This window comes from Saccopteryx leptura, chromosome 3 (genome assembly GCF_036850995.1).
Source record: "Saccopteryx leptura isolate mSacLep1 chromosome 3, mSacLep1_pri_phased_curated, whole genome shotgun sequence".
NCBI classification, from domain to species: Eukaryota; Metazoa; Chordata; class Mammalia; order Chiroptera; family Emballonuridae; genus Saccopteryx; species Saccopteryx leptura.
This window is the reverse complement of record NC_089505.1, coordinates 318443847-318467974: the sequence shown is the minus strand read 5'-3', so window position 1 is coordinate 318467974 and position 24128 is coordinate 318443847. Positions and strand designations below refer to the sequence as shown.

General features: G+C 41.3%; 1 protein-coding gene across 5 annotated transcripts in view; it reads left to right on the top strand.

The window, feature by feature from the left end:
• The window catches only part of LYN (LYN proto-oncogene, Src family tyrosine kinase), a 132814-nt gene that overhangs the window by 70300 nt on the left and 38386 nt on the right, over window positions 1-24128 (top strand). For all 5 annotated transcript variants that reach the window (XM_066379040.1, XM_066379037.1, XM_066379038.1 and 2 more), the window contains exons 9-10: window positions 7840-8022; window positions 10576-10652. In XM_066379040.1, coding sequence (XP_066235137.1) covers window positions 7840-8022; window positions 10576-10652 — 260 coding nt within the window. The remainder of the gene's footprint in view (window positions 1-7839; window positions 8023-10575; window positions 10653-24128) is intronic.

Here is a 24128-nt window from a genome sequence, read left to right as displayed (position 1 = left end):
GCCAGCCCAGCTCGACCATTCCAAAGACACTGATGGGAGTGTGATTTGGCATTAAGTCAAGAGCAAGTAACAGCAGAGGGCATGCGCCTGGATAGACTGTTCACAGCCCAGTTCTGTTACGAGTAGCTCAAGCTGGAGCTGAAACTGTCACATTCATCTCAAGCTCTCTTCCCTCTTAGGGGAAGAGTGCACATGAGTCCTTTCTGGGATTGAGAAAACCTCTTTGCTTCAAATTCTAAGTACACACAATCCTCCTTCCCATTTCTCACCTTTTCCAGTTCATGGGCTTTGTCCGCGACTCCTGCTAAATATTCACACTGATTACATAGAACTTTTATTTAGCATGTATTTAGTTGATTCCTAGGAGAAACAGGTTTAGAAGAGAAGAAGATGAGGCATTGGAAAATATGTAATTATTTTCTCCAGAGTGGTATTTTTTTTAATTCATTTTTAGAGAGGAGAGAGGGCAAGAGAGAGACAGAGAGAGAGAAGGGGGGAGGAGCTGGAAGCATCAACTCCCATATGTGCCTTGACCAGGCAAGCCCAGGGTTTCGAACCGGCGACCTCAGCATTTCCAGGTCGACGCTTTATCCACTGCGCCACCACAGGTCAGGCCAGAGTGGTACTTTTTATTTAAACTGTTTGAAAGAGGGTAAAAGCCTTGTGAAAATTTATCATTTGAATAGATTTGTTAATGTTTTCTTGTAGTAAATACACTGAATATAATTCAGTGTACTGTTTAGTTCTGTCGTGGGCATTCACGCTGTATAACCAATCTCCAGAACTCTTCCTGTCTTGCAAAATAGACTCTGTGCTCTTTAAAAAACAGATCCCCTGTATCCCCTCTTCTCAGCCCCTGTCAACCACTGTTCTACTTTCTGTCTCTGTAAATGTGACTATAAGTACCTCACAGAAGTGGACTCCTATAGGGTGTGTTCTCTTTTGTGTGTGATTGGCTTATTTTATTTAGTATAATGTCTTCTAGTTTCATCTATGTTGTAGCATGTGTTAGAATTTCCTTTTTAGGGTTGGGCAATATTCCATGTGTGTATACAACATATTCTGTTTGTCAGTTCATGCACCAGTGAACACTTGGGTTTCTTCTACCTTTTGACATTTGTGAATAATACTGCTATGCACATGAGTGCACAAATATTTTTATCTTTGAGAACCTGCTTTTAAATCTTTTGGTATGTATACCCAAAAATGGGATTGCTAGTTCTTTTAGCAGTTCCATGTTTACAGTTTTTGAGAATTGCTGTACTGTTTTCCACAGTGGCTGCACCACTTTACATTCCCACCAGCACTGCACAAGGGTTTGTTTCTCCACATTCTCACTTGTTGTTTTCTGGTGTTTTTAGTTTCATTTTGTTTTGCTTTTTTTCTGTTTCTGTTGTATATAGTAGCCATCCTAGTGGATCTGAGTGTCTTTTCTGATTTTGATTTGCATTTACTAATAATTAGTGATGATAAACATCTTTTCATGTGTTTATTGACCACTTGTGTATCATCTTGGAGAAATCTCTATTCAAGTCCTTTGCCGATTTTTAATTGGGTAATTGTTTGATTTGCTAATAATGTCTTAAAAGAGGCAGCAGAGGCCCATCTGAAACAGGGTTATAAGAGAACCTAACTTGTAGGAATGGTATAAACATTAAATGAAGTGATACAGGCAAGTACTTAATCCAGGCAACAGCATTCAAAGAACTCTTGTTATTATTCCACATTTAATTTTGTTATAAAGACAGTATTGTGACATTAGAATTAAAGCTACGAAATAAAGGGGAGAAATTACCCAGGATTTTCCCACTCAACACAAATTATTCCTTGGGTTTTTTAATTAAGCTTTTTATTTTGAGATAATTATAGATTTGCATTTGTAAGAAATAACAACATATGCCCACACAAATACTTTTACACAAATGTTCATAATAGCATTAGTCATAATAGCTGAAGATTGTAAATAACCCAAATGTTTATCAATTGATAAGCTGATGAACAAAATTAGGTGTAGCCATGCAACAGAGTATTATTTGACAATAAAAAGAAATAAAATATTGGCACATGCTACAACAAGGTGGAGGAACCTTGAAAAAACTCTCAAATGAAAGAAGCCAGATGCTAAAAAAAAGACCACATATTTTATGATTCCATTAATATGGAATATCTGGGAAGGGAAAATCTACAGAGATAAAGTAGATGAGTGGTTGCCTCAGGTAAGGGGATGGGGGGACAGGAGAAGTGGCTAGCAATGGGTATGGGTTTCTTTAGGAAGTAATGAAAATTTTCCAATAATCGATTGTGGTTTGATTCCACAACTCTCAATGTACAAAAACCAATGAATTATATATTTTAAATGGGTAAATGGTTTGGAATATAAATTATATTTCAAAAAAGCTATTTCATATAAAAGAAATAATACAAAGAGATATCTTATAACGTTTACCCAGTTTCTCCCAATAACAACATCTTGCAAAACTATAGTACAATATCACTGCCAGGATATTGATGTTGATAATTGTTTGCTTTTTAGTTATGCTTTTCTCCTTCTAGTCTTGTATTAAAAATAAAAAAGAAAGGGAGGGAGGAAGGAAGGAAAGAAAAGGAAGAGAAAGAAAGACAACAAAACAAAAAATAGAAAATTGTGATCTGGGATCTTTTGCAGAATATGGTTCTGTGAATTTGGCTCTCAGTTCGGGATCTTCTCCTGAGCTATTGCAAGAACGTCAATATGTTGAATGCATTTAGCGGAGGAATACTCGGAATAAAACTGCGAGTTCTGCTTATAAATCAGAGGTGAAAGGATGCCTCCTTTCCCCCTGTGTGTTTGTGAGTCGCATTCTGTCCAAGGGCTGATATAATAGCAAGGTCTGTGCAAGTTATAGCTGCCAGAATTTACTTTACAAGCAGGCTAGTTTTTTTCATTGACAGAAAAAGAACAAATTAAACTTTATATCACTGTTAACTAAGTAAGTGGATACTTGTGAAACATGAAGAATAGACATTTTACGGTCTGAAGATTTTTGGTCTGAAGTACAGTGAACAAATACTAGGAAGTGACCTGGCCTGTAGGGTGTGAGGGAGGGGGGTTGGAGATAAAAGGAAGAGGAGTTTCTCCCCCAAGCTGTTTCCTCTTGTTGCTGTGATCCTCTTGACATCTGGCCTAGTGACGTTCATGGGCTGTGGGATTCTGAGGGAACTGACTGATCAGTGAAGCTATGGGTGATGTTTCCTGTTGCTACTGGGTCTATGAAAAGACTTTGGAAGAAAGCAAACTTGTTTTGAATTGAATTTTGCTTGATGAATTTTTATTTCAGCCAACTGCATTAAAATTAATCACCAGCCAGTTTTCAAAATCAACCATATCCTTTTGAAACCACCCTCCTTAGATGCTTTCTACCACATTAGTCACATTACAATGTGAGCTTTTTTAGATTGTCACACCTGTGTTTTCTTAACTGTGGTAAAGTGACACTTCACAAGAAAATCTTTACTGCCTTCAAAAAATCTTTTTAAAATCATTTTTCATCTGTTATGTGAACCCAAATCTCCATGACTGGATGAGTTGACTGGGGACTATCTTAGTAAAGTACAATTTGACCCCTAGTGCTGAATAAAAATCATGCCCTGTTGTTTAAATGTCACAGCGCTAACATAACATTAAGTGGAAGTGGCTGCCATTCTAGGGCTGTTGGACACAGCTGTTTTATTCTCTGTTTATGTCAAACTCCTTATCAGCATTTTAAATATATTTAGCAGCTGCAGTATTTCCTGATTACTTCCTCCCTACCCTTGGAAAGCATTTTTTCTTCATTCCTTTCCCATAATTTTATGTTATGTAAAAGTCTCAGTGAGTTTCATTGCTTTTATGATAACCAAAGGAGAATAATTTTGTTCCTTTCACTTTTATTGCTGTGTAATGTAAGAAACAGACAGAAAAGTGCATACAACACAAATATTCAGTATCACAAACAATTACAAAATGAAAACCTATATGGTGACCAGTGAGATCACATAGTGGAAACATGCCTGCACCCAGAAGTCCCTACTTATCCCTTTCCATCACAGCCATACCTGCACCCCGAAGGCTGCTGATCTTCTGACCTTTGTGATAATGTCCTGCTCTTCTTAATAGTTCTGCTACCTTTGTATGTGGCGGTACGCATCCCCAAACAATGGAGTTCAATGTTGCCGATTTTTGAACTTTATATAAATGAATTATACCAAATGTACCCTTTTATTATGTCTTGCCTCTTTTATTCAACATTATATTTGTGAGATTCATTCATATTTTTGAGTGTGGCAACAGTTTATTCATTCTCATTACTATATAGTATTGTGTTGAATTTATATTCAGGATGTACAATCGTTTATCCATTGATCTCACTGTTTATTGATGAGAAGGAGTTGTTCTCAGGTTTTGGATGCTAAGAACAATGCTATTGTGGACATTTTTGTGCTGCTACATGGGAACATGAGTTTCTCTAGGGTGACCAGGAGTGGATTTGCTGGGTCATAGGAGTCTGAATCTTCAAGTCTTTTACATACTGCCAACTTAATTTCCCAAGCACTTCTCCCAGTTTAGACACTAGCAAAGTACAAGAGCCCCAGGTTGGCATATCCTGTGTGTGGTGGAAGGGTAGACGGGTTTGTTCAAGATCATTGCACTTGAAAGGAGGCTGATTTGTCATCATTTTTCATGGGCCCTTTGGGGGGATTGTTAAAGACAGAAGTTTGACAACTGAATTTCAGTGATGCTCAAAAAGAGTGCAGACAAGGGCTTAGGGGAGCTTCCCCGGTGTCCTTACCGAAGGGTAGACACTCGCCAGCACCTGGAATTTTTGTCAAGTTGGGTGATGGTTTCTCCCAATGAGTTTATTTGCATTTTTGTGATTACTAATAAGATTGAGTTCTTTTCACATATTTCTTAGTCATTTGGATTATTTCTCTTTGAAATGCTCATCCAAGCTTTAGCTTATTTTTCACAGGGCTTCTTTATATATCCTGGACACTAGTCCTTTATCAGTGACATGTATCAAAGAGAGTGCATTTTCTTGCTATGCTTTGCCGCAGGTATAATATATTCATGTAACTGAGGACCTATTTATATACTTTTAGACAAATTTATAATGGAATCTTCTTGATTCATATATAATATTAAAGGCTTGTTGGTAGAATTTACTTTAAATTTACTCTGAAGAGTCATAAGAAAAAGTATGTTTTTAATTATGCATTTAGATAAAAGGCAGTCTATATTTTCATAATTCCATTATTTTGTGTAGGTTGTGGCTTTGAAAATGACCTAATGCAGTATTTCGTCAGCTTTCTATTACTGTCTTGTCTGTACGTTCTGACATTGATTTTGTTTTATGTACTGCGTTCTTCATTTTTCTGTAGTGCACTACAAGCTGCTTCTAAGAACAAATCAAAATGAAATATAAAAGGAAAAGTTTTAACAGAGAAATAAGTTTTAAAGACCAGAAGAAAAATTATTAACCAGGGTTGACCTTTACCTATAAACTAATACATTTATGCCCATTTGAAGGTATGGAAATAGAAACATAATTTTTTTTCTTTAAAAAATAATTTCTTCTGGTAAAAAAAAGGACACAGGTAGTGGTCCCCTCATCCACAGGGGATACGTTCTGAGACCCTCAGTGGATGCCTGAAACCTCGCATAGTACCAAACCTTAGATATACTATGTTTTTTCCTATACATGCTTACCTTTTCATTTAAAGGAAGCACTTGAAAGCCTCCTTTTGGCATATCTAAATTGCTACCATTACTACTCTTGGGCTTTGGTGCCATTAAGTAAAATAAGGATTACTCGAACATAAGCACTGCCATATGGGAACAGTCCATCTGATAATCAAGGTGGTTACTGAGAGACTAACGGGCAGGAAGCATCTACAGTGTGGATATACAAAACAAGGGTATGATTCACCTTGGAGGGAATTGAGGGGATGGTGCAGGATTTCACCAGGCTACTAGAACAACACACAATTTAAAAGTTATAAATTGTGGCCCTGGCTGGTTGGCTCAGCAGTAAAGCATTGGCCTGGCCTGTGGAAGTCCTAGGTTCGATTCCCAGTCAGGGCATACGGTCTGCTTCTCCACCGTTCCCCCTCCTTTTTCTCTCTTTCTCTTTCTCTCTCTCTCTCTTTTCCCCTTCTGCAGCCATGGCTCAAATGGTTAGAGCAAATTGGCCCTGGGCGCTGAGGATGGCTCCATGGCCTTGCCTCAGGTGCTGAGATGGCTTGGTTGCCAAGCAATGGAGAAGCAGCCCCAGGTGGGCAGAGCATCCCCTGGTAGGCGGCTTGCTGGGTGGATCCCAGTCAGGGTGCGTGTGGGGGCCTGTCTCTCTCCCTCTGTGCCTCTCACTTACTATAAAAAAAATAAAATAAAATAAATAAAAGTTATAAGCTGTTTATTTCTGGAATTTTCCATTTAACATATCTGGACCTTGGTTGAGCATGGGTAACTGAAACCACAGAAAGCAAACCGTGGATAAGGTGACACTACTGTATTCATTCACACATTTAATCAAAATAGAAAACAAACAAACAAAAGAAAATGAAATTCACCCTAAATTTCACCACCCAAAGATATCACTGTTGATGTTTCACTGAGCGTGTTCCAGTCACCTCTCTTTGCTGTACATATACAGACAATTATACGACCTCAGAAAGGGGACTGGACACTATACATCACCATTTCTTCCAGTTGTGGTTTTCTTAGGCCAAGTACTATTAAGACGGTAACACACCAGGTGGAGGTGCCCAGGGAGCTTCCTCGTGGTAGCCAGCTGCCACTCCCTCCTCAACTTTTTTTCACTTTCTAGAGAAATATGGAAACAAAAGAAAGGGAAGGAGATTGTGATTAGCTGTTTCTACTTTGCCAAACCTCTGAGAACAGGCTTTCCGAGAGGAAAATCATGCCAAGAATTAAGCACATAATTGAGTCAGGTGACAGAAAACTGATGCCTTGAGGGAACTACATTAAGGAGACAGCATTTCCTGAAGTGTGTTTCATGGTGTGTGAATAGGTACATGAAAAAGTGTTCTTTGGTCAGGAAAGTGTGGGCAATGCTGAGCTTAGGCAAGTCAGACAGGTTTCTTCACTGAAGGGCTCACAATGCTTCTGCTGCAACTGCTGGGATGGGGAGGGGTGTGGCCAGCAGTGGTCCCAGTCGCTCAGCATAGAGCCCTTGTTCATGGAGAATCACCCAAATCCAGTTCTCCTTGTCACCTTTGGGAAATATTTATCTGACTCTAGTATATTGTACTCTAAAATTAATATATATAAATAATATAAATAAGCACACTTGTTTTCTGATTATAAAAATAAGGCATATTCACCAACAATATTTGTTAAATAGTTAAGGTTGGGTGAACAAAATAAAAATCACCCATAATTGCACCATTGGAGATAGCCAGTATTTGGTGTATTTTAGTGTATTTTCTTCTAGACCAGAGTCTGGTTGTGTGTGTGTGTGTGTGTATGTGCATGTGGGTATAAAAATACAGAGCTTTGATGGGTTGTTTTTTATTATCTTGGATAAAGAACATTTTATTAATTAGAAGAAAATCTTAGTCCCCATGATGGAGTACATATAAAATTTTTTTAAATTGCTTTGTGAAAACCTTTTGATCATAGAATAGTTTGAGATAATTTTTTAAAGGTGGTACTATTTAATTTCCATATATCCTTCACTCAGCATCCCCTATATGGAGTTTTATGTAAGTTTCTTTTTTCTGTAACTAAATTTTCTTCTAATTCTGCATGGAGGCTTTGGGTCTTTAGTTTGATAAAACATGCCCTCCCTTCTTTCTTCATAGGTTACTATCACAATAGTACCAAAGTAGCTGTAAAAACGCTGAAACCAGGCACTATGTCTGTGCAAGCCTTCCTGGAAGAAGCAAATCTGATGAAGACCCTTCAGCATGACAAGCTGGTGAGGCTCTATGCAGTGGTCACCAAGGAGGAGCCCATCTACATCATCACGGAGTACATGGCCAAGGGTGAGGTGCCCCGAAGCCCAGGGCTGTTAAAAGACTTAACTCTTGGACCTGGCCAGTTGGCTCAGCAGTAGAGCGTCGGCCGGCCTGGCGTGTGGGTGTCCCGGGTTTGATTCCCGGCCAGGGCACACAGGAGAAGCGCTCATCTGCTTCCCCACCCTTCCCCCTCCCCTTCCTCTCTGTCTCTCTCTTCCCCTCCCGCAGCCAAGGCTACATTGGAGCAGTTGGCCTGGGTGCTGAGGATGGCTCTATGGCTCTACCTTAGGTGCTAGAATGGCTCTGGCCGCAATGGAGCAACGCCCCAGATGGGTAGAGCATCGCCCCCTGGTGGGCATGCCAGGTGGATCCTGGTCAGGCAGAAGTGGGAGTCTGTCTGACAGCCTCGCTTCTAACCGGAAAAATACAAAAAAAAAAAAAGAAAAAGACTTAACCCTTGGTCCTGGCTGGTTGGCTCAGTGGTAGAGCATTGGCCCAGCATGTGGATGTCCCAGTTCAATTCCAAGTCAGAGCACACAGAAGAAGCAACCATCTGCTTCTCTACCCTTACCCCTCTCCCTTTTCTCTCTCTCTCTCTCCCCCCACCTTCTGCAGCCATGGCTTGATTGATTCATGTCAATTGGCCCCAGGCACTGAGGATGGCTCCCTGGCTTCTGCCTCAGGTGCTAAAAATAGCTCAGTTGCCAAGCAATGGAGCAGTGCCCCAGATGTGCAGAGTATCACTTCATAGGGGCCTCGCCTGGAGGGTATCCTGGTTGAGGCATATGCAGGAGTCTGTACCTCTACCTCCCCTGCTCTCAAATAAATAAATAGCCTTAACCCTTATAGAAGTAAAATATTTAAATATTTAGAGAAAGCTGAAGTAATTTTAATCATAAAACAGCATGCTCACCAACAAAAAGTTAGAAAATATTAGGAAAAGAAAGCATTTTCAGAAACTATACCCTTGTAAGTAATCTATATTATAAAACTAAGATACAGTCTTCCTATTTTTCCTGCATTCATGTCCCTATTTATGTTAGCTCCAAAAACAATACCCAATACCTACTGTGACCGCAATATTTATCAGATAAATAAATATATATTTTAAATAAGAGTATATTTATTATTATATGTTTAAAATGTGAGTTCTCAAATTCCTACACATAGTTTGTTTTCCTCTTTAGCATTATCTAAATGTTTAGGGTGTCACTTTAAAACGTGAACATTTTTAAAACTTGTCGAGATAGAATTCCTATGTCATCATAGACTCACTGAAAAAGAGGTTCAAGCAACCGTCTTTTCCTCCATGGCTTTCACTGTCAGTAAAGGGGTTAGAATCACCATCCTTCTTCCTCCAATTCAGTGTAGATATTAGTAAACTGCCAAATTATTTTTTAAAAATCAGAGGAAATGAAGAAAGAAAAAAAAACATAAGCAACGATCCAGAATTAACTGTCTTCTCATATATAATAATTGTAATGTGTTATCAGAGCTGAATAGGTTAGAAAGAAGAACATTACATTTTCTTAATATATGTTAATACTTCAGAATATTAGTCACTCAGAGTCCTTCCAAAAAAGGACTACTTAAAAAAAAAAATCTAGCCCCTATGGCTTAGGTTGCTTTAGCCCAGAAACCAGTCTCAGGATTACTCACTTGGTTGGAGTTCAGTAAGTACTAGTTCAATTAACCAACTTATAACATTATTAATCATAAATATAAATATGAGTTTTTCCAGATGATAATGCCTAACCTTCATTGAGCACTTACTATATACAACACTGGTCTCAATGCTTTTCCTGGGTGATCTCAATCTTTTTAGCAATCTGAGGGCTAAATGCCATTGTTCTGTGTTGTGAATGAGGTAGCAGAACATTTCTTGAGCACTCATTACCTGCCAGGCACCATGGCACATGCCTCACAAGGACTTTGATAGAGCTACTAAGACTTGCCCACTTTAAGGGACTTAGACCACGTAAGTAGCTTGCTCAAGGCCACCCTCAGGCTGGCACTTTAAGTTCTAGGGAAGAAGGCAGGTCTTGTTTTAGAGACGAAGCCACAGGAAGCAGGGGGGTTTTCCTGTGGGCACACTCCCTTTTAGACAGGTCTAACTTTTTTCCAAGCACAGTTTGTTCATCAGATACTCACTGAACACTTTTGGCATGTGCCAAATTCTGTGCTTTTGCTGGACGCAGATAGGAGCCAGCCTGGCTGAGTAGTTGCAAAGGGCAAGCTCGCTGTGAGGGCTCACTGGTCTCTCAGCGAAGCTCTGAAGATCGGGTGGCTGCAGTAGGCGTATCTTGGTGGCAGATACAAAGTCCTCTGAAATGCATTGCTCTCAGACACCATCATTCTTTCTTACCTGGAACACATTTACATTTCAAATCGGATCGAAGGTAACAGGTTAGAGGGGACTGGGTTCAACCAACCTCAGGAAAAGGCACTACAACCATGCAGAATTGAGAAGCCAGCCATTTTGTGGGGTTCCTCTCCAACAGTAACGATTGTTTGAATTTAATTTGTTTTTATTTTCTTTTATGTTTGAACTATACTAACTTGTTCTTCCTCTATCAACAGGCAGTTTGCTGGATTTCCTGAAGAGTGATGAAGGGGGCAAAGTGCTGCTTCCAAAGCTAATTGACTTTTCTGCTCAGGTGAAGTATGAAAAGACCAGTATATGTATAAATTGCAAAGACCTCCCCAGCTTCAGATCCATGATGAAATTGTTGTTCCTGAGAAGGCATTTCATTGAATGTTTTCCAGTGTGGTTATGCGTACACTTCCTTAGAGACAATACTGGGTGTTTTACATACAGTGTGTGTGCATGTGTTTTGACTTTAGATGTCATCTTCTTTAATACACAGCAATCTCTTTATAATTTTATTTATTTATGCATAAGTGAAAGACACACTGCAGCTGAATTGGTCACTTTGTGCTGTATTTTGGGGAAGCAATCCCATGCAGTTTAAGTGCCGCACCTTCTAATTGATGCATAAGTAATATCTAAATTACTAACCTGATGTCCTAATACTTTTAAGTCCTCAGTGTTCGTGAAAACAGAGGAACAATATTCCTTTCATACTATACCTCCTTTCAATACTTCTTGTTGGATGTGCCTTTAGGATTCTGAGAAATAATTCTTTATACTATTTCTAGAATTAACCTGGAAGTTACGAATTTGTTTACATTGGAATTACATGTTTCCTGGAGTGTACTTAAGAGCAGAGGAAGGTTAACCAGAAACCCAGAAATGTCCCTGGTATACCAAGGAAATGCACATTTGAATGATGCCAGCTTCTGACTTTTAATCGTTTCACTGTGTTCATTAGTCACGTACAGAAATTTGCTTGTTTCTCAGTATTGGCCACAGTTGGTTCATGTCGGGAAGGCCATGTACCATAAAACCCAAACTAGCACAGGGATTTCTAGAAGTTGTAAGAAAGGGCAGTCTTTATGACTTTCATTTCTTGGTCCCATTTCTTCCCTCAGACCTTCTTTTAGTTGGGAAATTGATGAGGTCTTTTGGGAGATAAGATCAAAGGAATGAATGAGCGCATTCAGATAAGGTGGGATCAACACGTACTCTGCAAGGTAGAGTTGTGGGCAGAGCTGGAGTTCCACATCTGAGCAGTCGTGTCGTGGCTCTACCACTCGTAGCCACACCATTTTCAGGAAGCACTTTCCATCTTTGGGTTAGTTTATTCATCTATCAAATGGAAATGGTAATGCCTAATTTAAGTAGATGTTGTCAGTGGTCAAATCAAATGACCGATGTGGATACATGTGCACCAGAGCCTGTTGGTATAAGCTGAGGACACCTTAGGCGTGACAGTCCCCATCATTCCAGTAAAGATATATGATGAAGTTATTTTGCTCAGCCTTCATATCATTGACCAGAACTTGAGGAGTTTAGTAGGTTCCTTATCTGAGTGGGAAATTCAAATGTCATCTGGAACTCCAGTGTCTAATATAGAAAGAAGCAAATTGCTGTGATAGGACGGGAAGAAGGGGAGGGTCCAACAGCCCTGATTTCTTAAGTCTCTCTAACTCTCTAAGGTGGCCCTCAGGGTCTCTGTAGGCCTCCAAAGGTCTCAGGACCACAGTTTAAAAGCCATTGTTCTGCAGTAAGAAGAAAGATGACTTGGATGGGTGTAGCTCTAGATCCTATGTAGACAGGGAGTCAGAAAATGGAGAAAACAAAAGTCTGATAAACTTGTGTCACACTTGACACACCTAAATAAGTCCCTTTGCCCAGAATGGTGACTTGAGTGTCTCCTATTGGATGAGAGAGTTGAGGTGTGTAGTAAAGGTTTGTCACACCTGCTCCTCAGAAAGGGAAAGAGGATGACAGTGATGTAGAAGTGTGGGACACATGGCCTGAAGTCCTGAGTGGTCATAGCCATTCCAGTGTGCCCAAGGGTCTGATCTGTGCCTACAATTCTGTAGGGTAGAAATCATGTATATCAGAGTGTATACTATACCCTGAATAAGACTTTATTTTGTATTTGATTTTGCAAAGCTTATTTCAAAACACATCTTGACATTATTAAAGTTTTAGGTCAAGGCCCCTGTATCTATTCTTTAATTTTGTAAATTACTATTATTATTACAAAGGGTAACTTTTTCTGAGAAAAGAATTGGAGGGGGGATTTTTTCTAAGCCTTTGTAGTATGCAAAGTAAATTATCACAGAGACTGGGATTGATTGTGATTTTCAAAGGGTAGGTATCAGGAATGGCCAGACGCAATCAAGGCCACTACCACTGATCTCCGTGGAAGCCAATGTACAGAGTCCATCTCATGCTAGATGAGCTCTTGTTTATCTTCCTCACGGTTTGCTAGCAATGAGATTGGGTAGAGCTGGTGGAACATCTAGTTTAAATGCATGGTGCATGAAGTATCAGGTGTCAGTAAAAGAGTCAGCAGTCAGCAATGCCCAGGAAGTCCCTAAGCAGGTGGGTTCAGCACTAAATACATTTTCTTTAGAATCAAATACCATCTCCTTTTGAATTCTTCTTTTTTTTTTTAATAAATAAATTTTTATTTGAATTCCTCTTTGTTCACTGTAGCAAACCTCACCCAGTTCTTCCCTCAAGGCAGAACTCATGGGACCACCTGTTGCCTCACCCTACATTAGCTTGTGGCTTTTCTTCCTGTAATATAACTCGAGGAGGAGGCTTGGACCTCAGTATGAGAGCAAACACTTTACATATCTGCTTTCTGTTCACCACACCCAGTGACCAGTCCGCTGTGATACATGCCATCAATTCCCTTTATGACTGGTACTACTCAACAACCCTCCTCTTTCTTCAGGTACCTTTCTGAAAGGATCTATACAAAGAAAGTTATTTCTGAACTGTTTCCTTTTCATCTCCATTATGTGCCACTAATTAACTTTGTCACTCTTCCCTGATGAATAATGTGAAAATAAGAAATATTAATAAAGCCGGCCCAAGGTGAGAAGAAGATGCCTGGTACCCGGCCCTGGACAATACAACCTTTCTAATACCTTTTCTCCGGTTGACTATTTAAAGTGGAAATACGGTAAAGCAGAAGTATTATATAATCTTATTTGGTATTTGAACTCTAAACAACTAGTAGGTTATATATATGATATTACGTTTATACTTTCTTCCATTAGCATTGTCAGTTGCATCAAAGAGTTAGAAAATTGAGTGTTCATGTAGGTCATAGTTCAATTCAGTGCCTTTTCACAATGGGAGAGGGACAGTAGAAACAAACCAGTTTACTTAAACCCAGAGCCAGTGCCAGAAGAATAAGGGGAACAAGGGTGAGAGGCAGTACTGGGGCTTTTCCCACAGTCTCGCGTCTGGCCTCTTCTTCCCTCTCCCTCTGGTCCACTTCCCCATGCTCTACTTTCCCCTTACCATTCTCCCCGTATGACAGGCGAGACAGGAAGTGCAGTGGGTGCCCACAGTAGCCCCGCAGTTCATGTGAGAGCTGATTTCATCACATCCTGTCTCAGGCTGAGATCTAAAAGGCTCTTCTGAGCCCAACTCTAATCCAGACTCTCCAACCCCTCAGCCCACTCACCTTTCTCTCCAATGGATGGAAGTTAGGAAATCCCAACTAACGCAGCTTTACCTATTGCTTTTCTTGTATGAAATAATGAAATAATTTTGAGCTTTTTTTGCTGACATAGGAAAGTTACCCCTTTGCAAAGCAAGTTTGATACTTTGAGAGCAGAGAAACTTCGCATAATTTCCTTCCAGCTTTTGCCTTATAGTTAAGCAGAAATGAACTTGGAAAGAGACGGGGTTGAAATCTGTGGGAATTTCTTTCAGCAGAGGCTGAAAAGAAATTGTAGAGTTGTAAAACTGAGAATAAAAAGAAGTAGGAAATTCACAGTTGTCATATGGAGATCAGATAAGCCATCTTGTTATTCAAGCCAAGTGAATTTTTTTTGCTCTTTGGCAATGACATCCCTGAAGTGCAAAAGTTACCAAAAATGAAATGGACAATTATGTGTGAGTAAAACTGCAATAAAAACTGAATGAAAACCAAAGTTGTCGTTATAATCATGGCAACTCCCTCTAGTTGGTAAAACACTTCTACTTCCAACATCAAATTTGAGCTCCACAACCTTGAGAGCATTTATATTGTTACTTAATGCATTTTACAAATGAGGAGGTCATCTTGGATTTGTCCAAGGTTATAGAGCTAGCTGGTACGTAGAATTGCTGGACTCAATCCTGGGTCTTCTGATCTTAGATAACTGGTTCTTTCCTCTGCACCCCACCATCATTCCATGAACAGAATCATTCCTATGATCATTTTGCATCTGACACTGTGCTGACAAGCATTTTTCCCCTTTATGAATTTTGCTTAGCAGAATTAATGATATCTTGAGCTTTCTTCCCCCAAAAAAGTCTCTATTGCTAAGACATATCACATAGTGATTATACTCAAGATACATTTTGTCCCCTAGTCTTATATTTAAAGCCACCATTTAAGTTGGAAATTGGTAAAATGGGCCAGGTAAGGAACCCTCAGCCCACCTCTATGTAGTTCTCAATTTTTGGAGTGGGAAGTCATTTCAACAGCAGAACTTTTTGAGTTCTTCCTCATTATAGTATCTACTAACTGAGAAAACAATATATGTTAGGAATTCCTTATAATAACTCTAGGTTGGGACCCACCAGTCTGTTGGTGGTAAATTGGGTCTGAAATGTCTGGAGGGGGGTGTTCTAAGGAAATGTCTACAATATTTTCCAATACCATCAGATGTGTGTCTCCTTTCTTTGTTTCTTTGTAAAGAACCTATAAGTTACGTTCTTATTTGTAGTTCAGTGCTATTCTTCACTCTACCCCACCAATAATTAGGTAACAACTTTAATTTTAAAACCTTTATTAATATTAACCCTTCAATGACATGTCATCACATTTAATTTACTTAGAGTGGGGGAAGAATTACATTGAGATGCTGAATCAGATTCAGTTACAAGTGGAAGCCTCAGGTGGCAGGCTTGGTTTGCGTTTCATCCAGTAAAGCCAGGACAGATTCCCTCCCCACTTCATGTTCAGCCTCACCTCTTTCCATGGGAATTCTCATGCCTGGCTCTGTACTGAGGCCCTGTATTCCCAATTCTTTCAAGCACAAGAGTATCCTCAAGGGGAAATGACCAGCACTGAAGAGATCATTAATTCCATAAAATAATCTGAGCCAGACACCACCCTGCCTGAAAGGACCACGTGGCCATCAGGATATGATGACCCCCAATATGCATTAAAGAGCCATTGTTTGTAAACCATTCTCAATATGAAATATAGACATGGTGATTTTCCTCTTTCTATAGAATGAGAAATATCACTGTCAATTTGTGTGAAGCTATTGATGGTGTTAATGGTGGAGAAAGCATTGAGCTGAGAGTCAGCTTGGGGAAAAGCATTTCATGGGTCCAGTATCCTCATCTATGAAATGAGAGGCATGGGTTAGGTCTCCCACTGCCTCAGCTCTAATGTGACTAGGTAACTTTACTCCTACTTAGAATATCTATGTGGATCATCATCCAAAAGCTGTAATTAATGATTTTGAGTGTATTCAGATGACACTGAAATAAGATTTTGACATTCCTCTAACCAGGGGTCCCCAAACTTTTTACACAGGGGGCCAGTTCACTGTCCCTCAGACCGTTGGGGGGTCGCCACATACAGTGCTCCTCTCACTGACCACCAGTGAAAGAGGTGCCCCTTTCCGGAAGTGCGGCGGGAGCTGTATAAATGGTTTCAGGTGGCCACATGTGGGATGCCTGCTAAATAAAGAAATATAAAATGTAGCACATGAATGTTGTATGCAGGCTTCAGACACATAAGTACCTTATTTATATTTTTTAAATGATGAGTTTTATGTCTAAGGCTTTAGCTTTGTCATGAAAACTTACAAAACAGACAAATGAAACTAGAGATGCAGTCAGAATTTCAATATTGGATCATATGTAATCTCCTCGTGAAAAAGTTGAAAAAATAGGAAACTGTCATTTAAAAATTATATATATATAAAACAGGAACTTGTTTTTTGTTTTTGGTAGGTAGTGGTGGGGAGTATTTAGTGTATTTAAGCAAACGAACCATGACTGGTTGCTTAAAATAGTAAATAAGGCAGAACTTATTCTTGTTTCAATCTTGATTGGAAAACTTTCTGGCACCAATTAGAAGGTTTACGCTAATAGAAGAGGGGAGAGGTGGTACTTTTGGTCTGTGTGCTACGATGCCTCTTACCTGGGGTGGCCATTTCCGGTCAGCACTGCTATAGGTCACAAGATAATTTCCTCTCGAGGTACTCATCATGGAAGCCTTAACAGCTAAAATTAAATTGAAGACATTCAGGATTGGGCAGAGTTAGTTACTGGCACTTACAATTTAAAAGTGGAAATGAAAAGTACGTTGAAGGGAGCAGGAGAGTATAATTTCCGTCCATCTTTCTCTTAAGCATTTGGCTTGCTTTCCCTCTTTTCCCCTCACCTTCTTGGCACACCTCCCTCTTTTTCACCCACAAATAGGGACTGAGCACAGGCAGGCACGTGCCAAGAATGGGATGAGCAAGATGCAGATGTGCCTCGAGGCTTGGTGTGGGAGGCCAGTAAGTGACAGGCAAGTGCTCTCCGGTGCGGCTTTGCAGGCTGTTTTCAGAGCGTGTGGAGCAAGATGGAACCCAGTAGAGCAGCAAGAGAGCAGGCTTCCTGGAGGAGATAGCCTTAAGAGCCAGGGCTAGTTAGCCCCGCGTGCCTGGGAAGGAGTTGGATATAGGAAAGAATATTTGAAGGAATTGGGTGCATAAGGGCACAGAAAAGGGGTCCAAGGGGTACAAATATGGATATGTAGAAAGAATGGGACTGGAGACGTGGAGAGGTAAACATGGACATTAAGGAACTGGAAGTATTGTTAAGCTGTGGAGGAGGAGCAGTTCACTGTTTGGTATAACGGAAAAAATGTATTTTGAGAAAAACAAAAAAGGTTATACTCAGCAAATAGTCTCACAGGAGCTACGGTTTCTGCCGTTTGTATTTACTGTGATATATATTTATGTCTGCCCACCCCTCTCACACATACACCGAGATGCTCGATATAGAAACTGGTCGTTCCCTGTTTCCAGCTTCAGAAAAATGAAAAAAAAAAAAAAAAAAAAAAAAAAAAAAAAAAAAAAAAAAAAAAAAGAAACTGGTCGTTTGTCTCTTGGAGAACCACAGGGCCCTCTGCTTCTCTGCTCCTATGATTCCATTTTGTTGCTGGCTTTTCCTCCTTGTTTTGTTTTCAAAACCTGAGACTAGGAAAGGCGGGATGGGAAAGGAACAGCGGTCGGTCTGCGTTCTAGTCCAGAGCTCATCTTTAAAGGATACATCCTGAAATAGACAGGACTCGTTCTAAAATTTTTCCATTCAGAGTTAGATTTCTCAGTACCCAGTCCAGCCCCTGTCCCCACCACCCCCACCACGCCATCCCAAAGCTCAAGAGCTCCGTGCCCTGTGAGACCAAAATCCGAGGGAGTTCACAGTGAGTATGGAGAGAATTAAATCTCTCAACCACGTGGCTTCCTAGTATTGCCCACAAAGCAGGTGTGTGGCTCGAGCTGTGAATGGTGACAAGTTGCTGGTTGGGAGTTTGTTCCTTATTCTTGAGGATAATGGAGAGCAATTGAAGAGCTAAGCAGGAGTGTGATATGATGAGGTCTGTGCTGTAAAGAGTGCCCTGGCCACAGTGTACAAACATGACGAGAAGGGAGGCTAGTGAGAGGCTAGGCGTCCCGGGAAAAAAGTATGGGGCCAAGGGAAATTAGGGCTCCTCCCTGCGAGAGTGTAGAAACAGGAAGTGAAGAAAGATGCTCGCTAGGGTGTTTGGACTGAGTAATGGAGTGATTGACACCACAAGCATTGGGTTTGGAAGGGGGATGTTTGCTGATGAAGTTAATTTTATTGCACTGGATTTGAGATGGCATAGACACCGGGTCAAGCTGTCTTAATTCATCAGGAGTTTTAATATAGGCACCTGGGCTTAAAAGAGGAATGTGAGCTAAAGAGAATTCTGGGAGGCTGGCTCTGTGGTTCCAGAGAATGGATGAAGCGGGCAGAGGACAGCCCAGGACAGGACCCTGGGGAGCGGCAGAGAGAGACAAGGCCGACTGAGCACACCAGAGAATGGTCCTGGAAAATAGCACTTGAATGAAGAGGCAGGTCCTGTTCGGATGGAGAAACTGCCGTGAAATTTTGCATAAGGAGGGCCTTGGAGAACTTGGCTGGCTCATGCTCAGGGTGGTTGTTTAGGTAGAAGCCAAACTCGACTTGTTTGCCTTCCCTGATCCTGGTCTCTCTGGCTCCCTATTCATGAACCCTGTTCTTTGTCTCCATGGCTGCCTTCTAAGCCTGGTGGCCCTGCACCATCTTCGTCCTCTTCTTCCTCCTGCTCCTGTCCTTAGTCCTTACCAGCCACTGCCAGCCACACTCTTGAGACAACTTATTTCTTTTATTACTTCAATGGAATGTATGGTCATTTTTAAAAGCAGGTTCACAATGATTTTTTTTCTATGAAAGAAAAAGATGAAATAGAATACTTAGACTGACTTCTAAATGTCTTTTTAAAAATATGGCTTTGTAGTCTTCTATAGAAAACAAATTTCACCCTCCCATACTTGGAACACATACTTTAAGACATTTGTGTTACTTTGCTTATGGGGTTTAGTAAAATACAGTATAATTACTTTTAGATTGAGTCACCAAAATATCCCCCATCCCCAACTTCAGAATAGTTTGCTGTCCTCAGTTTATTCTGAGGGCAGCTGGGCACCTGGAATGCATTTTCCCAGGTGTGATTGTGGTAGGTTCCCGCCTGCACCCAGCAGAGCAGAGCCCTGATTCGGTGTCCCTGCTGGGGAGACTGCCTTTCTGGCCTCTTCAGCGCCCCGTCTCAGGCACTTCATCTCCGCCTAGCCATGATCCTGCCCAACGGACCCAGGGTCCCAGGGGCCAGAGACCACAGGGTTAACAGAGGGCCCCAGAGGAGCCCTGCCACAGCCTCCACCACTCGGCCTCATGCCTTCCCTACACTGAGACCCCCTTCCTGGGAGGTGCTGGCCTCGCCTCCAGCTCCCAGAGCCGTTGCCACAGGTGGCCGCCGGAAGCACACGTGCAGGGGCAGTCCTCTGCTCAGGAGGTCCAGGCACCCCAGCTGCGGAACACGGGTTCTTCCAAGCCAGGCTTCCTGGACGATCGCTCCCCCCAGCCCAGCCTCCCACTCCAGAAGTGCCCTTGGGTCCCCTTGTTTTCACCCTCTGCCCCACAACTTGTAAGCAAACCTTTGCCTTCTTTCTTCCAGAATTAATCTCCAGCCCATCGTCTCCCATCTGGACAGTTGCAATTCCTCTTACCTGGTATGGGCTAATTGGGCTGGTAGAAATTCAGGCACCCAGTTATGTTTGAATTTTGGGTATAGTGTTCTGTGAACAGTATTTTAGTAGAAGTATTCCCATTGTATTTTGCCTGGCACCCCTGCTCTTACCGCTCACTCTCCCTCCTCTTTGGCTTCCTTATTCCATGCTCCACAGAGTCAGAAGAGCCACTGGATACATTTACCTTTGCATTTTTTATTATGGTCAAGTGTACATGGCATAGAATTTATAATTTTAACCATTTTTCAGTGTGCAGTTCAGAGGCATTAGCACATTCACCTGCTGTGCAGCCATCCCCACCATCCATCTCCAGAACTTCTTCATCTCCCCAAACTGAAAGCCCCCCATTAAACACAGACTCCCCATTGCTCCTCACCCCTACCCCTGACACCACGGTTCTGTTCTCTGCCTCTGTGAACTGAACTGCTGAGGTCCCTCATGAATTAGATGATTTTGCATCCCAGCTAAGCACCTTCAGTGGATTCCATCCCACTTGCAAAGAGCCTCCTGATGCCCGTGGGCACAGCTCCCCAGCACCCTGCCATCAGGTCTGGAGCCCTTTTCATTGATGTTAACTCCATTTGCTTAGTTGTCACGCTTCAAACCTCGAAGCCATTGACTCTCTTTCTTTATGTTACATATCCAATCCTTCAGCAAATCCAGTTGATTCTACTTTGAAAATAGATTCATATTCCTAAACCCTCTGCGATCACTCTGACCCCAGCCGAATTCACCCTCTCGAGATGAATTACCCAGTAGCTGTCTACCTTGCCTTGTGCTTCAGCTCCTGCTTCCTCCAGAGCCATTTGTGGCACAGCAGCCAGAGTGCTGCTTTAAAACATCGATCAGATCAACACCCTCCCCCTCCCAGCCCTGCAGATATCTTTATATCACGCAATATGACCAGCCTGACCAGTGGTGGTGCAGTGGATAGAGTATCAACCTGGGATGCTGAGAACCCAGGTTCAAAACCCCAAAGTCGCTGGCTTGAGCACAGGTTCACCGACTTGAGTCCAGAGTTGCCAGCATCAGTGTGGGATCATAGACATGACCTCATAGTCGTTGGCTTGAGCCCAAAGTCGCTGGCTTGAGCAAGGGGTCACTGGCTCAGCTAAAGGGCCCCTGGTCAAGGCACATATGAGAAGCAACCAATGAACAAACAAATCCAACCTGAAGGCTCCATTATGGCTATTCACCTGCACTGTTTGGTCTCATCATAGATTATCTTTCAAAGTTCCGTCTTTTCATAAAATTTTTATTCTCTTATTTGAATAGAGATCTGTATTGAGTTGTAGAGTTTCATGCAGTTGCCTTATCATGAGGCTCACCCTGGGCTCTTGTTCAAAGTCTGTAGATTTGTGGGTCCCTCTCCTGGACATCAGTAGTTAAGGAGTGAGACCCAGGACAAGCTGCAGGTGTCCTGAGGGCTTAGATGAGTCTAGGAATCACCACCATTGAGAATGTGCTAACTAAGTGAGTGATCATTTTTTCAGGTCATACATCTTCAAAAGGAATGCTGCCATTCTTCATCCTAAAGCTGTAGAGGCTAGGGGGAGTGCACCCTTCCAATGCTTTAAGTGGGTGAAACCCAATAATTGTCACCCATATCAGTAGGCATGGAAGGATTCTACTTGGTAAGCAAAAGGCTTGATGGTGTTTGTTTCTCCATTCAGCCATTTCCAGCACCCCTCCCATCCCCCTCCAATCCCCATATCCTTAGGAAAAGGAAAATACTCAAGACAGCAAACTTTCACAGGCTCCATTCACAAACACATATTATTCTGAAAACTCATTTTAAAAAGGTTGAGCCTGACCAGACAGTGGCACAGTGGATAAAACCTCAGCCTGGGACATTGAAGACTCAGGTTTGAAACCTCGAGGTCGCCAGCTTGAGCTCAGGCTCACCAGCTTGAGCGCAGGTTGCTGGCTTGAGCCCAAGGTTGCTGGCTTGAGCAAGGGGTCACTGGCTCAGCTGAAACCCTCCAGTAAAGGCATATATGAAAAAGCAATCAATGAACAACTAAAGTGCTGCAAGTATGAATTGATGCTTCTCATCTCTCTCCCTTCCTGTCTGTCTCTCTCTCATTAAAAATATTTTCTAAAAATAAAAAAATAAGCCTTGGCCAGTTGGCTCAACAGTAGAGTGTCAGCCTGGCGTGTAAATGTCCTGGGTTTGATTCCCAGTCAGGGCACACAGGAGAAGCGACCATCTGCTTCTCCCCCCTTCTCCCCCCTTCTTGCTCTCTCTATCTCTCCCCCCTCCCTCTCTCTCCTCTCTTTCTGCAGGCATGGCTCGAATGGTTCAAGCAAAGTTGGCCCTGGGCAATGAGGATGGCTCTATGGCCTGCCTCAGGTGCTAAAATAGCTCCATTGCTGAACAACAGAGCAGCAACTCAAACAGGCAGAGCATTGCTTGGTAGGGGGCTGTGTGAGTGGATCCCGGCCAGGGCGTATGCTGGAGTCTTTCTCTGCCTCCATGCCTTTCACTTAATTAAATAAAATAAAATAAAAATAAATAAAAAAGGGTTGAAATATAAATAAAGATTACAACAAATCTGTTTCAGGTATATCTGAAATTTATTCGATCTTGTTACAGAATACCTTTAAATTTATCACCGGACAAATAAATCAGGTATTATTTTTAGAGCTAGAGGTCAGGCATTGCAAAGGAATTCTTTTTTTTTTTTTTTTTTTTTTAATAAATTTTTATTAATGGTAATGGGATGACATTAATAAATCAGGGTACATATATTCAAAGAAAACATGTCTAGGTTATTTTGTCATTAAATTATGTTGCATACCCCTCGCCCAAAGTCAGATTGTCCTTCGCCACCCTCTATCTAGTTCTCTGTGCCCCTCTCCCTCCCCCTAACTCTCCCCCTGTCCTCCCTCCCCCCACCCCTGGTAACCACCACACTCTTGTCCATGTCTCTTAGTCTCATTTTTATGTTCCACCAATGTATGGAATCATGTAGTTCTTGTTTTTTTCTGATTTACTTATTTCACTCCTTATAATGTTATCAAGATCCCACCATTTTGCTGTAAATGATCTGATGTCATCGTTTCTTATGGCTGAGTAGTATTCCATAGTGTATATGTGCCACATCTTCTTTATCCAGTCTTCTATTGAAGGGCTTTTTGGTTGTTTCCATGTCTTGGCCACTGTGAACAGTGCTGCAATGAACATGGGGCTACATGTGTCTTCACGTATCAATGTTTCTGAGGTTTTGGGGTATATACCCAGTAGAGGGATTGCTGGGTCATAAGGTAGTTCTATTTGCAGTTTTTTGAGGAACCACCATACTTTCCTCCATAATGGTTGTACTACTTTACAGTCCCACCAACAGTGAATGAGGGTTCCTTTTTCTCCACAGCCTCTCCAACATTTGCTATTACCCGTCTTGTTGATCATAGCTAATCTAACAGGGGTGAGGTGGTATCTCATTGTAGTTTTGATTTGCATTTCCCTAATAACTAATGAAGCTGAGCATTTTTTCATATATCTGTTGGCCATTTGTATCTCTTCCTGGGAGAAGTGTCTATTCATGTCCTCTTCCCATTTTTTTATTGGATTGTTTGTTTGTTTGTTGTTGAGTTTTATGAGTTCTTTGTAAATTTTGGAAATTAGGCCCTTATCTGAGCTGTTGTTTGAAAATATCATTTCCCATTTAGTTGGCTGTCTGTTTATTTTGATATCAGTTTCTCTTGCTGAGCAAAAACTTTTTACTCTGATGTAGTCCCATTCATTTATCTTTGCCTTCACTTCTCTTGCCATTGGAGTCAAGTTCATAAAATGTTCTTTAAAACCCAGGTCCATGAGTTTAGTACCTATGTCTTCTTCTATGTACTTTATTGTTTCAGGTCTTATATTTAGGTCTTTGATCCATTTTGAATTAATTTTAGTACACGGGGACAGGCTGTAGTCGAGTTTCATTCTTTTGCATGTGGCTTTCCAGTTTTCCCAACACCATTTGTTGAAGAGGCTTTCTTTTCTCCATTGTGTGTTGTTGGCCCCTTTATCAAAGATTATTTGACCATATATATGTGGTTTTATTTCTGGGCTTTCTATTCTGTTCCATTGGTCTGAGTGTCTATTTTTCTGCCAATACCATGCTGTTTTGATTATTGTGGCCCTATAATATAGTTTAAAGTCAGGTATTGTAATGCCCCCAGCTTCATTCTTTTTCCTTAGGATTGTTTTGGCTATTCGGGGTTTTTTATAGTTCCATATA